This window comes from Plectropomus leopardus, chromosome 10 (assembly GCF_026936395.1).
Source record: "Plectropomus leopardus strain MGB_pleo_1.0 chromosome 10, ASM2693639v1, whole genome shotgun sequence".
Classification (NCBI taxonomy): Eukaryota; Metazoa; Chordata; class Actinopteri; order Perciformes; family Serranidae; genus Plectropomus; species Plectropomus leopardus.
Window position 1 is genome coordinate 25063258 of NC_142185.1, and position 15055 is coordinate 25078312.

Below are 15055 nucleotides of genomic sequence, written 5' to 3' on the forward strand. Positions count from 1 at the left end.
AGGCTGATGCTTTCTGGTGGTAAATCATCTTTCTGTAATAGTTCAGTCCTAACTGGAGTCATGCTTCAGCAGTTCAAAGTTATAACAAAACATATCAGAATAGCTGACTGTACTTAATGATTTAAGAGCCGCAATAAAAAGAAGCCCTTCAGTTTTCCTCCATCAGTCACATGTTTCTTTGTTTCCATCATGTCCTGTTTGTGATGAAAACAGAGCCTGAGGATCACATGCTGATTTAACATCAGTCATATGTGGGTGTTGCCACCACATGGAGATGAATATCCATATAAATCATCACAGCAGTGAGAGCCAGTGGTGGAAGAAGTATTCAGTATTAAATAAAAATACTAATTCCGCACTGTAAAAATACTATTACAAGTAAAAGTCCTGCACTGAAAATGTTACTTAAGAAAAAAGTATTACTTATGTACTCAAAAGTAAAAGCACACAATGTGGAAAAACCTTTAAAAAATAAAACAAACCCCCACAAAAAGACCACAGAAAAAATGACATCCCAAAACTCAACATTTAAAAAAAATAAATAAAAACAGAAGCACACCCTGAAACTCACAAAAATGTTATTAAAAATAGAAAAAACAAACCCCAAAACTCAGAATTATTTTTAAAAAAAAAGACACCTCCAACTTAACATCATCAAAGAAAGTTGCCCCCCCAAACAACCTTTAAATTATTGCTAAAAAAAAAAAAAAATGAAAAGAAAACATCACCTAAAACTCAAAATTATTAAAAAGAAAAATAGTTCAATTGTTTATGAAAATAGCTGGCAATTAATTTTCTGTCAATAAACTGATTGATTAATCAACTAATTGTTTCAGCCGTACTTGTATAAAGGTGGTAAACCGTAAATGTAACTCAGTCATGGAAATGTAGACCAACACACACAGTTTGAATCATATGACGGCCTTTTTTCAAATCAAAGCCATGAGCTTGTTCCGGTTGACCCTTACATGGGAAACTAAAGCAGCAAAAATGTCCCTTTTTCCTGTTATCATTGTGGTTTAGCGACTGGTTACATCAAGCTCTGAGTTAAGTAATTGGGTTAGGACAGTAATGTGCTGTAGAGGAAACCATGAGCTCTAAATTAAGAGGGAGAGAGCGTGCATTGGTTGTCACGTGTTGGCACGAGTTAATGCATTGAGCCTAAATTCACATATTAAGGTTGTGTTTGCCATGATTCATCTTTTTCTTTAAATCAAGCGTGTTCGTGTCATGTTAATGCATTAATAAATACCACTCCCCTTTTTTCCTTACACATTAAAGAAAAAAGTTAAGTAAAGTTAAGTTAGCAGCTGAGTGATTTACATGTAAATAACGGCACCTTTGATATTGAACATGAAATGATTATTATTTGATATCTCCCCCTGAAGTTGAAAAAAATGTCATTCTACACAGAAAATCACCCAACTGAATGGTTTATAACTTCATCGGATCGTGTGAGTCAAAACCATTAACCCTTTGAAACCTGAGAAAATTGGTTTGATTATTTCAAAAACATGGGGAGAATGCAACCTAACAAAACATCACCCAAAACTTTGCAAATCATCTGTAAAAAAAAAAGTTACGAGAAATCTACCTAAAATTAAGCCAAAACAAAAGTACAAAACTTAAACAAGAAAATGACCTAAAAGGGTGCTGAAAAATGAATTTATCTTATTTTATTTTCTGTAACATAAATGAAAATAGAAAAATATAATCATAAATATAGTTTTCTGAAAATGTATCCCTATTTTTTGGATGGTTTTCTAATAATGAACTTAATACTTGTAATTTATAGTACATTCATGGCCATGTTGGTCATTGCCTTTTTCCCTCTATTTTCCCCCAGTTTTTAAAAGAAATCGAACCAATTTGCTCAGGTTTCAAAGGTCAGATATCTCTTGAAAAGCGTCTAAACGCAGCACGAGAAAACTGATGTCAATCCGGATTTCAGAGGGTTAACGAGCACCAGTTACAGTGGTTTAAAGGAGCAACGTGTAGGATTTGGTGGCATTTCATGGTGAAAATTTCAGGTTGCAAACAGCTGAAACTTCTCAGCATGAACTCCCACTGAGGACTTATTTTTCACATCAACAGCTTTGCTTGTATATCTCATAAATTAAGATAAATTAAGAGCATGTGTAACATCCACTTCAAGTTGTCACTCTGGATGACCCCTAATTTGTTAATTATTTAAAATAGAATTAATGACGTGAAACAAAACTGTAATTCAGTCTGATAATGAGGCTGAAAACTCAGCAGGAAATGGATCTAACTTAATTTGCAGTGAAAGAACAGCACCATCTTCCTGTTTCATGCTGTACAGCAACGCCACCTCTGTTAACCCTTTAAAACCTGTAACATCATCACTTTTCTTGAGCTGCATTCGCACGTCTTTCACAAGTTTTTAAACCTGTGAGGTTTGATTTCTTTCAGAAACATGGAGGGAAATGCCATGAGCAATGTGGCAAGAAATGTCCCGCAAATTTCAAGAATTTCTTTTAGATTTTTGATTATTATCATTTGATAAGGGTAAAATGTCTAGAGAACTACATTTAGAATTATCAAAAATAAATATTTAAAATTATTTTACAGGATTATTTGAATTTCTATGCACCTTTTTTCAGGTAATTTCCTTGCTTTTTTGTTGTTGTTTTTGGTTTTTTTTTAACTTTCCCGTTTTGTTGTTTTTATGTTTGTTTGGAGTTTTTTAGGTAATTTTCTTGCACTTTTTTTTAAAATGCCAGTTTCTTGCTTATTTGATTTATTCTTAAATTGCTCATTGCCTTCTTTCAATGTTCAATGTATGATATTAAAATTATACACAGATTTAAAAGGTTGAATCACAAGCATAGCGCATTCACTTCATTTGTTCATTACAGAAAAATGAGTTACAGTTCACCTGATATAACTCCACACAAACATCTGTTGCTGTCAGTGAATTAGATGTACTTCCAGTATCCCGGCAACTCGTTTCCATCATGTACACTGTAAAAGCGTCTTGCACCCAGCAGTCGGTCAATGCAACGTCTTTTAAAAACTGTATTTATTTACCTGGTTTCGTTATATAATCAAAAGATAATACATTCAAGTAAACATTCACAGCTCAACAACAGACGCACCTTCGTGTTGACACACTCGTGTTTTAAAATAACAGTTTCAGGGTTGTGTTTTTGCACAAATCTTATCACCTTTTTTTTTTTTAAGATGTCGGTTGAATGTTTACAGACTTTCCTCTGAGAACATCACTGAACATTAATACCTTGTTTGCTTTTTTTGTGAAACTCATCACATAACTGACAAAAGAATTATTACTATCACAACTACTACTCAAAGTCTGAAGATTGACAGTTCGACAGTCTACAGTCTGAGGAAACAGAATACCATGAAACACCTCAGGGATGAATTATGAAACAGAGAAGTAAATTGACAAAAGAGGGTTTGAATTTGTTTGGATGGCAGTAATTTTCACAAACCTTAATGGCGACAAAGTTAAAGGGAAACTTTGGTATTTTCCAGCTTGGCCTCTATTCTCTCATGTTTTTGTGCCAAAGCAATTCATTAACACAAAACATTTTGAAATTGATCTAATACTGAGAGAGCTGCAGCAGTGAAACAATGTAATCCCCGTGGATCAAGGATTCATCCATTAGAAGTGCTCAGATTATTATTAAAACAGTCTGGCAACAAAACAGAGAGGACATTTTTCTTCACCTCTCACTGATCCAGCCTGTTTGTCGATGTCAATCTCAAAACTTTGTGCACCATTTTGCTACAGTATCTGGATTGAAATGGTGCGCAATAGGCTTTGATGTAAGTTTTTCTTGTTTGGTGGCTGTGAAAGGCGTCACCCAGTTAGCAGCAACGTATATAAATAAATGTCGAGTAGATCTTTACTTTGTACTTGCATTTTTTTGTTTACATTTCACCTTTGCTTTGGTAATGTGAACATATGTTTCCCATGCCAATAAAGCCCTTTGAGCTGAACAGAATTAAATCCCACCGTATTAAAAGGCAGTGTGCAGAAATGTTTTTGTCGGGGGACGAGGCTGAATGCAGCCCAAGACTCGCTCAGCGAGAAGTTTTGTTCTGAAATCTCCTGAGAGGTGACATGTTGCAGGAAAAAAAGGGCTGAAGCATTAGTGGGATTAGGAGAGAGGAGTGCTGGAAAGAGTTTATTGTGTCAGAGTACAGAAAGTGTAACTAAGTCTTCAGTGGGAGATTTTCAATGTCATAGCTGAATATTTAGCTGATTTCGACAATGAGGAAAAGTCAGTGAGGTGACTTCTCCTCAAGCGAGACTTAGTTACACATAATAACAATAAGACTGGATCAGCAAAACGTATAGAAAACATTTCATTTCTTGTAGGGATTCTTTCCATAACGTTGTCTGACACTTTTAAAAACAATATGAGCCTGTCAGCGGCAAAACAAGTACTTTTATTGGAAGTAAACTGACGGTGCACGATTGCCCCATTAACATTACATTGCACCCTTATTTGTTGCTGCAGCTGCAGTGGTCTCTCTCAATACTGGATCAGTTTGAAAAATCATTATCTCCATTAGCCACTTAGACACTTAAACATGGGAAGATGAGGTCCAGCTTGAAAAATACTTGAGTTTCCCTTTAAATCAACCGGTGCACTTTGAGACTGAGAGCAGCAAACATTATAGTCTCACCACAAGATCCATTCAGTAGCTGTTCTGGAGCTCTTTGTCAACAACCAGTGTGTTCTTTAGAGCTTTAGTCGCCTCTGATTGCTTTTTATGAGGAGAAGTAACAGCTGAAAACAGCTGATAGTTGTCAACAGCTGCTGGTTTGTGCACTGACAAACTCCCAGTTTCACACAGCTGACTGAGTCTCGCTGCACACGTAGATGTTGCTGGGCCTCACTCTCCTGCGGCTCCGGCCCGGCACTCTGGGACACAGTCTGCAGCTCTTGGGAATGAACTCCTGACAAGCCTCCCTGAACTTCCTGATCCTCCAGCAGTAGATGACGGGGTTAAAAACCGTCTTCAGGTAGCTGAGCCACAGGGCGCCTATGCTGATTGGATAAAAGACTGAGCTGTAGTAGAACTGCCGACTGAAGACCGCCAGCAAGCTGACCACCGTGTGCGGCAACCAGCACACAGAGAAGCCGACAAAGAGGATGAGGATGGTGGTGAAGGCTCGGGTCTTGAAGCTCATGTCCACTTTGATCTGAGGGGGGCGCTGCAGCCTGGTGAGCCTCATTTTGCTGACTTGGTTGAGGGCAGGCAGGCAGGAGTGCTCGCTGGTGTGGTTGTGGATACGCAGCGTGTTGCGTCGCACTGTGTTGAGGATGCACATGTAAGAATACAGCATGACAGTGAATGGTACAAAGAATACCGCTACTGCCAGCAGCACTGTGTATCCGCGGTCTGCAAGAGAATCGCTGTATCCCAGCACACACTGCGGCGCCCAGGCGCCCCCAACACCTGCTGCACCTGTCCTCCACCCGACTACAGACGGCAGAGACACACACAAGCTCAGCACCCATGACCCTGCGATCAAAAGTTTAGCTCTGTGTGGTGTCAGCTTGTCCTGCCGCTGCACGATGATCAGGAAACGATCCACGCTGATTATGAGGAGTATGGACACCCCCTCTAGGACGAACAGCCAGTACAGCATGATGGACGCCCGGCAGAAGCCGCTCCCAAAGCTCCAGTCGGCAGTGGCCACGGTGACTGCAGTAAAGGGCATGCAGAGCAGGGAAAGCATAATATCCGAGAAGGCCAACGTGGCGAGGAGGAGATTGATAGCGGAGCGCATGGCAGGTTTCTGGTAAACAATTAGACACACAATGGCGTTGCCGAGGAAACCAATGGTAATCATGAAGATCATAATGGCTGCCAGGGTCACACGCAGAGTGACTGATATGAGGGGAGTCGCAGCTTCTGACGGGAGACTTTCCGCTGCTTCCTCTGCATTGTCCGGCCCCATGAAGCCGCACTCGTCCAGCAGGCTTTCATTACAAAAAGCCATGGCAGCTACTGTCAAGTGACGTCAGCCCAGAAGACAGTGCACGCTGGAATATTGTTGTGGTATACACATTAGGTTGTCCTCCAGCACTTCCATGGTAATATCTGAGATAGAAAGATGAGAACAGATATATGGCATTTTAAAACTAGAATTATTACTTTGTGGGTTTTATGCCTCGTGAAACCTTCTAAGAAATTTCCTACAGGTGTTCATGAGATTTTGTATTCATGTGAAAAGACAGATGCAAGGTCACTGCGACCTTGACCTTTGACCAGCAAAACATAACCAGTCCACTGCTGACTCCAAGGGGACGTTTTTGCCAATTTTCAAAAAATTCCCTGGATGTGTTCTTGTGATGTTGTGTTTACGAGAATGAGATGGAGGCAAGGTCATACTGGCCTTGACTTTTGAGCACCAAAATAAAATCAAATTATCCACGACTCAAATTGGATGTTTGCGCCAACTTTGAAAAAATTCCCTTGAGGTGTTCCTGAAATACCACATTCATGAGAATGAGACAGATGGGGTCAGAGTGACCTTGACATTTGACCTATGACCACTAAAATCTAATCAATCGTTCTTGACTCCAAGTTGATGTTTGCGCAAAATTATAAGAAATCCCATCGAGGTGTTCTTGAGATATCGCGTTCATAAGAATGGATGGACAAACATATGTACTGATGGGAAACCTGAAAACACAATAGTCAGCTATATCTGGTGCGGAGGCATAAAAATACTTGTGACAACAGTGAAATACAGAAGAGTTTCGGCCTGACATTCAGCTGTAAACATGGCATCAACATGGAGTTCAGCTGCTCTGTGATCTATTACTCATTGATGATTGTAAATTTTAAACAGTGAGAGGAAGACTGACGTCCCCACGATGCTGAGGGAGTTATATAAGCCACACGCTACATTCAGGGATGTAGTCACACATGACAAGGTGTTGCACTGGCTTCACTCAGGTTGATGATTAACAGCTGTACAGCCGAACATGAGTGAGTATACAAACATTCACACCCGCGCCCCTCCAGAGCACACAGAATGTGTAATGTTTCACACATGAATAGAAATGCACACATTTACACATGTACAGTACACACCCACGGTACAGCCTGACGTCCTTCCACTCAGCAGAAGTTCATTCTTGGATAAAGCTTCTGATGCAGCCTTGATAAAACAGAGAGGCATCCTCAGGACACACAACCGTTGCTATGGTTTCCACCTCCTGCTCCTGATGGTGGAGTAGTGTTCAGGTTTCAGGTGTGGAGCTCTTAGGTGGACCGGCTCGTAGGAGTTGGGACTGGAAAACAACAAGACCGGTTAGGGGTTCATAACCTTCATGTTTCTTTCCGTGTGAACTTGCCCTAGCATCTAAATAAAATGGGCATTTTTTACAGCAGATATTTTGAAAAAGGGTCTAGCAGCAGAGCTCCAGGCTCAGGTCCTCCGACAGGCATTTTCCAGTCACAAGGTCGGAAAAGTAAGTCTGACATTGTTGCTGCAGTCAAATGCGGTTGTGTTTACCATGTTCTTGAGAAGAGTCCATATGAACGCACCCCTCTTGTCATAGTAAACGACTTCCCAAGCTGTAAACACAAGCTCATAAGCACCCTTTGACTGTAGCAATTAAAATAGTTTGCTTGTGTCATTAGCGAATTCCTAAAATTAGCAAAAGTTTTTGGCTAATTAACATTACCTGACTATGTTTCAGTTATATTGAAATATTAGGTTGTACTGTTTATCTATGAGTTGCTGATGTAAGGCATGTGGCTTATTGAATGAATGAATGTGTTCTATTGTATCCTGATGATTGTCTTCTAAACATATAATACACCTATTAATGATAAGCATGTCAAACAATTCATAAACTATAAAGCCTAAACGTGAAACCAAATGTGATCAGCCTATAATAGGGCTACTTATACAGTAACATGAACATGACACAATCTATAAAATAAACACTCACCAGGCTATATAATTCATTAAGTGTGATAAAACAATAGGCTATGTTGTGTGATACAATACAGTAATATAATAAACTTTATTCAGAAGTACAATAAAAACACATGATTTTCCACCATGAGTCCTGGCAATGGAGAAGAGTCCCAGCACCTGTGATGTACCTGGAGCTCTGCAGTGAGACTGTGTTGGATATTTTCACTCGTCATAGAGGTGGGTGTTACTAATAATCCTTAGCTTTGTTCTATTCGAGTGTCCCAACAAGTCATGACAGTGCGACAGTGAAGCAGCATGACCCTGAAACTGAAGCAGCTAAATGAAATTCACCCATTTTAATTAATTCCTTACATCTGTGATTTTTATACTGTGACATGTCTAAATATCTACTGTAAAAAAAAAAATTAAAAAAAAAATGCCAGTAGATTCAGTAATTGTTTTACTGTCATAGTACAGAATCACTCTAACTTACTTATTGTAAATACTCACAAAAAACATATCAAGAAAATCTAAATTCAATTGAATTTAAAAATAGTGTTATCTCATAATGGTTAACCCAAACAGGTGAGAGGAACTGATCCCTCCAATGACTGTAGCTACATTCTTGCAACACAAAAAAACCCTTACAGGCCACTGCATAGTGTTGCTGGCTGTTGCCATGGCAACAAGGTCACCAGTTCCATGGCAACAAGCAGCCCATACTCTCATCCCTGATGACAAAATATTTTCTGTATCACACAGTTTGCAATTTACGATTTTTTTTAGGACATGGGAATTGAACTCACAGTCGCCACCATGTAAAAAAAAATGTTTTTGTGAAACATACAGCAAAGAAAGCCTCTCTGTCACACATGTAGGTGATAAACATGTCTGTGTTATGGTCTTGTTAAGTCATTATCTTTTAGTATAATCAATAAAGCCTTGCATTTATTGAATGAAATGCAGGGGATAAATTTGCCTGCAAGAGAGAAATAAAATACAACAAAGGCATGTGTTAGCGAATAATAAACAGTGGGATCATGTAGCCCATGCAACAATAAATGCTTTATAATTTGAATTTTAATACATTGATTTTAGAAGAAAATGACTAGGTGCAAATTATGCCATGACCATAATGGGCTGACTTGCCCTGCAGGGGGATCCTAGCTGCTTATTTGAACAAAAACAGGTGGTTTTACTCATCTTCTCAGCTCAAGGTCTGATTCAGGAGGTAATAAAAGCCTAGTGTGACATTACAAACATCAAACATTACAGCCGAAATAAAATAAAATCATTGCAAAAGGCTTCTTTATTTTCTCATTTTCATGTCAGATTTGATGAGAAAAAAAGTCTATTGTGGTTATTAATTTTAGAGGATTATTGTGGCATACCTTTGTAATACAAATATATTTTTCCCTGTATTGATAATCTATTGCTTACCTCCAGAGACATTAAATTTGCATAGTGCCACGGCTGAGCCTCGTACAGTGTGTCCTCACATTTACATACGAGTCTGTTTGTCTCCATCACCTGTTTGTCTGTCAATCATCACTCAGCCTGTCTGCATCACCACCGGAGGACCAGTCAGAGCAAATCTCCACATACATCACCAAACGCATCAAGGAGCATTTTCCCCTTTAAGGATTAAAACAATAAATCGATACATTTTATGCATTAATCAGACAAAAATAGGCTTACCTTGACGTTTCATGCTTGTCTCTGCTCGACACAGCCAGCTCGGTGATCGCGTGTCTCTCCCCGTGCATGACGAGCTTTTCCTAAAATATCCTACTTTGAACATTTTACTGTCGTATCGATCGCCGCCGTGCCGCCGCCTGCGGAGGATGCTGCTGACGCCAGAGAGCAGGTGGTCTCTGATTTAAAGGAGCAGTGCAGCGAATATTTATTTAAAGACGGAATATTTAATAGGCTAAGGGTGCAGTGCTTCTGGTATATTTTATCTTCTCATACAAGTGGAACATTTGGCATATGGTTATTGCTAATTAATGAATGATGTTTGCGACTCTTTTTTTTTCACGCTATACCATCAATTTTGTTTTCCAGAAAGTAGGCTTGAACACAACACAACAGATAATAAGAATGATAATATTAAAGGTCCGGTGAGTTAAAGGAATATATTATCTGAGATTGAATATAATATTCATCTCTATGTTTTTATTAGTGTAAAATCACCAAAAAGCATGGATGAAATACTGAACGGGCCCTCTGAGCATGGGCCCAGGGCCCCAAAGAGTCTCAAAATGCCAATAAAAACCCACAAAATTATTAGCATATTAAATGTCACGTGTGTAGGATTTAATAATAATAATATTTCAATTCAGTATTTTCTCTAATGTTCCACCCATGCAAGTAGTGATTTAATAAACTATAGTAGCCCAGAACAAACCAAACACTGGCCACTTAATGCTACACACTTGACCTTTAATAATAAGTGGTTCCATTAACTACAAAAAAATTAAGATTGCACATTAGTTTTTTTTTCTCTCTTAACTGAACAGGAATATTAAGAATCCATATATGAAGTTAATTGTAGTTTTGGGGTGTGAGTTGATAAATGCCATCAACAGTAAATAATAAAACAAAAACATCTCATCTCATAGGCCTGTTATGGAATCTTACACAAAATAGAAATATTTAAATTAAGCATTTTCTAATAATTAACCCATGCAAGTAGTAAAATGAATGGCAGGCCAGTTAAGCTTTTGATATGCTGCAAAGTACCTACAAAAAGGGACAGTTTGGAAGGGATATACCAGTTCTGCAAAAATTATTATGTATATATATATATATATATATATATATATATATATATATATATATATATATATATATATATGATAATGACTCATAATGTGCAGGTGTCAATCAGTAATTTCAGTGACACACTATCAGATCCATTGCCTCAAACATTCAAGCTTGTATTTCTCCCCTTGAATTCGTAAATTTTTTACAGACTATTCTATTAAATTATTCAAATAATCTCATATTTAAAAATATACTAATCAATTTTTTGTTAAAGATTATTTAAAAAAAACAATAATCATAATTTGCCATACAATCACTGTAACTCTTGCATTGTGAAAATTCTGAAACATGCATCGACTATTTTGTCCAGGCGATGGCAGCATTGCATTACATGCAACTGGCTTTTTGTTACTGAAGCATTTTAAGCCATTGATGTGTTGGTATGTTTAGGTTTTTAGGTATGTATAGAGTTTTGGGTTTGTTTGTTTTTTTTAATTCAAACTTATTTAAAGTTGCAGCACCTCTTTCTAGAGTATAAATTCCATATTAATTTATAGTAACAGCTTTACATAATGGTAAAATTAATATAAAGTAGGCCTATTGTATTCTGAGGAGGTATATCACACACCAGTGATAGATTGCTGGCTGAATCCAGATGTGCAGAATAACATCTGTAGTCACAGGTTTTCTAAAGATAATTAAATTGAATTTAATTTAGATTTTTCTACATTAGAAAAAAATGGTGAATTCTTAATTGTCACACACACAGATACGTTCACACACTTAGCATGCAGGCGGAGATTCTTTTCATGGGCATGCTTGTCTAAATTGGCATCGTGCCCATGTGTTGAACATGCCCATCAAACGAGTTCCACTCCACCGGTCTGGCACATGCATGCTCGTCACGTTCAGTGGCACCCACACAACAAGCTTGCTAGTGAGAGAATTCATTTCCCTGTCCATTATTCCACAGATGTTTGCTTTAATTTCTTCTTGATGGAGAGACTTTGGTGCTCCATCATTCACCAAAAAAAGCAAACAAAGTGAGAAATGTTCACCAATAAATCTGAATATTTACGAGTGGAGAAACCCCATCTTGTACAGACGAGTGTAATACATACACACACAATTATGCCATTTTTGACATTAAACCACATAAAATTTATATTTTTGGGGTTTTTTTTATTCATGTATGTCCCTGCCTCTGACTAGAAGTCATGTGTGTCGTGAGCTCTGAGTCACAGTGAGGGAGCCGCAGTGTGTTAATCAGTGTTAGACCTTAGTGGTAAACCAGTCTCTGCAATGTGAGAATAATTAACACCAAACAGTGGGGACTGATAATGTGCAACCCACAGTGAAATAGTTGGTTTAAAACTTTTCTGTTCTTTGAAAAGGTTCAGGTTTGTGTCTGCTGTATGTGACTGAGTGACAAACAACAAGCATTAAAGACGGGATTATCATGCAATAATTGCTTTATGTAAAGTACCTCTGAACGAGGCTTTAAGAGCAATTATGAGCCATTATGTTTGAATTGGAGAAGGTAATAACATCCTTAACCGCAAACAGTGATGCAAGAAACAAGAGTGCAATGATGATTTAAGTAGCACATATATGCACGAGCACTGACTACACATTCTGCTGTCATCACCAGGACAGATTCATGCGAGCCGAGCTGCTTCTGTTGGGTTGAGGTTACTGTATCATCATCAGCTCGTACCTTCAGATCCCAGCATTAATATTCAGAGTAGACACCTAGCGTCTTGTGATGACAAAACCCTTTAAAGGGCTTTTTATCCCTCAATTCCAGCCTTATCTCCCATCTTTACATCGCTAAGCTTTGAGGGGATCACACTGCAATCCCGCCAGCTTAGATTCTGCCTCCGTTTTTTATCAGAGAACTCTGGCTTTTGCAGCTTGGCGGGAATACATCATGTTAAGAGGCATCGAGAGATGATTACAGGGAGCGGCCGTCTTTCAGCCTCCGTGTGATGTTGCTGTGGTAGACGAGAACGTGCAGAGGTTTCCCTTTGCGCTAACATTGTGTATTCAACATGTTGTTTTAATGAAAGAACGCTGTGTGTCTTTTAGCTATTTGAAATTCAAGTTACTTCCTGCTGACAAACTCTGTACGTCACTCCAATGCCAAAACTGTCTTCTAGAAATTACCTTTGTAGGCTATGTTACCAAGCTGATTCTTAAAGTCTGGGTAAAGCAAAAATAAATATGTACAATTAGTCTGACACACCACAAAAAAATGAGTTATTAACCACCAAATTTGAAATTGCCAATTATATAAAATTCTGTTTAAAAATTTTGAATAAAATTTGCAGTATTCTCTGCCATGAGACACTGGGGTGTGTCCACTGATGGGGCTGAAACTACGTTACGGTTACTACTAACATTTGAGCTCTGCATTACATTACATTGGCTCACTAGTTCTTTGGCTCAGGGTGTGTATGCTACTGTGTGTGTGCTAGTTTAGCTGCTAATAACTGTAGCTGCAAGGCGGCTCGCTCTTCTGCTCCAGGGATGTGTGTGTTTTGTGCTACTGTGTTTGCTGCTAGTAAGAGTCTGTTGCTTTGCAGCAGATCCATCTTGTTTCATATAGAGGCGGGGAGGAATTATGTTAAGGACGACTCTAGTGAGTCACCGAACATGCTTTTAGACCCGCCCAAAAATATCTTGGACACAGAAATGGTGATGAAATACTAGTTCCCAATCATTTCTTATGTTTTTAACATTTTTTTTCTTATATTTATGATGTGTTTATAAAGAAATAACAGATTTTGCTTTACCCGGACTATTAATTAAATTGTTGTGGCAACATAATTGCTGCTTGGATTATGTTCAAAGACCGCACAGGCTTCACAAGAAAGTGGTCAGGGAGGATGGCAGGTGTACTAAGAGCAGCACCTTGGCACTAGATTTTTTGGTTCACATTCAGACTCTTGTCTTAGGTGTAGGCAACAAACACACGTTGGTTAAGGTTAAGGATAATCGTGATTTCTTTTAATTATTAATAAAAATGGTAATAAAATGATAACTCTGTAGCCACGACGAGTGGATGTTATATTGTAACATTGGCTATTTTGGTGAAAAACAACTGAAACACATTGTCAGTAAATGGTTTGCTGATACGTTCAGTGTCAACATTTTTGCGACTCGCCAGATAAGCAACATAACTAGATAATGTTGACACAAAGCGTCATTTGGTCAGCATAGTGCTGCATTTTGTGCAGTAAGATTACATACAGTCAATGCAAAGATGCAAAGGCCACAAATTTGTGCTAAGCGACACGTATGACGCAACACGAATGAGTCGAAATTCACCCAATTCATGCAAGTTGAAATTTTCAAACTTGAACGCGAAATTTGCGCATGGCTTTGTTGATAAGCCAACCAGCACCGAGATCTAGTTGAGATGCTCCTGATCTTACTGAGATAAAGGACAAATATTGTGGCTGTTTGTGTGCACCCAAACCTCAACCACTGAATGTGAGCGCTGAACAGAGACAGACTAAAAACGAAGAGGGCCCTGAGATTAGTGAGCAAGGCCACAGGAGCAACTGGTAAGTTCTAAAAACATATATTTTTGACTTGTGTAAGCTTTTTTATTGAGCTGCCTCTTAGCAAAATTTTATGAGTAATCTGCCTTTTATTGTGGAAAGTGCTGCTGTAACAATATAAAAATAAAAAAAGAGTGTTGCCGTTTTGGATCACACTGGTTCAAAGCACGGCGCCTCTGTGTTTACCGTTCTCATATCACTTTATTTCAACTATTGGTTGTACTTAACCACAAACCCAGTCAGCCATTAGCCACCTCCCACAAGTAGTAAGCTAAACTGTTAGCACAGTTGTGAAGGGTGGATATTTGTCAGTTGCAAAATATAAAAAAAAAAAAAAAACACTCCAGCAACCATATACACTCAAATAACTCAATGTGAAAATTCACTTCTTGTTCGGGGTGAACGAGCCATTACCTTTCCCTCAAAACGCATTTGCTGTTTCAAATAAATTGTAGGTAACAAGTTAGAAAGAAGTGTTTTTTCTAACATTTTTCATCATTACTGTCTGGTGAAAATGTTTCTTTTTTTATGTCGATTTGTCTGAAGCTGAGAGAAACAACTCAGTTATCAGCGGGAACATTGAGTTCCCCCAAATGAATTTGGCAGGGTTTTATCTGCCCAATAATAGCAGAATCCTTTCAAATTTTTTACAGCACATTTTGAAAACTTTGTTCCCATGTTAAATGTATCTGCTTCCTTAGCAGCATTATACATTAAGCAGATGACGTATCATCAACATGTCTTCTTCTTTCATACTTGTCTCCCGTCAGCCTATTAAGGGGCTGAA

General features: G+C 38.4%; 1 protein-coding gene across 2 annotated transcripts; it reads right to left on the minus strand.

Moving 5' to 3' along the window:
* Nucleotides 1–2756: 2756 nt before the first annotated feature.
* gpr45 (G protein-coupled receptor 45) lies at nt 2757–9766 on the minus strand. 2 transcript variants are annotated; one of them, XR_015777659.1, is made up of 4 exons: nt 9635–9766; nt 7102–7301; nt 4405–6102; nt 2757–4359 (listed from the first exon to the last, which is right to left on the minus strand). XR_015777659.1 is itself a non-coding variant. In XM_088083370.1 (3 exons), exon 3 carries the CDS (start codon nt 5999–6001, stop codon nt 4841–4843), a length of 1161 nt encoding a protein of 386 aa, XP_087939496.1. In that variant the 5' UTR covers nt 6002–6102; nt 7102–7301; nt 9635–9766; the 3' UTR covers nt 2757–4840. The 2 variants fall into 2 exon arrangements, 1 of the variants encoding a protein (XP_087939496.1); XM_088083370.1 differs by having other exon boundaries at nt 2757–6102.
* Between the last annotated feature and the right edge of the window lie 5289 nt (nt 9767–15055).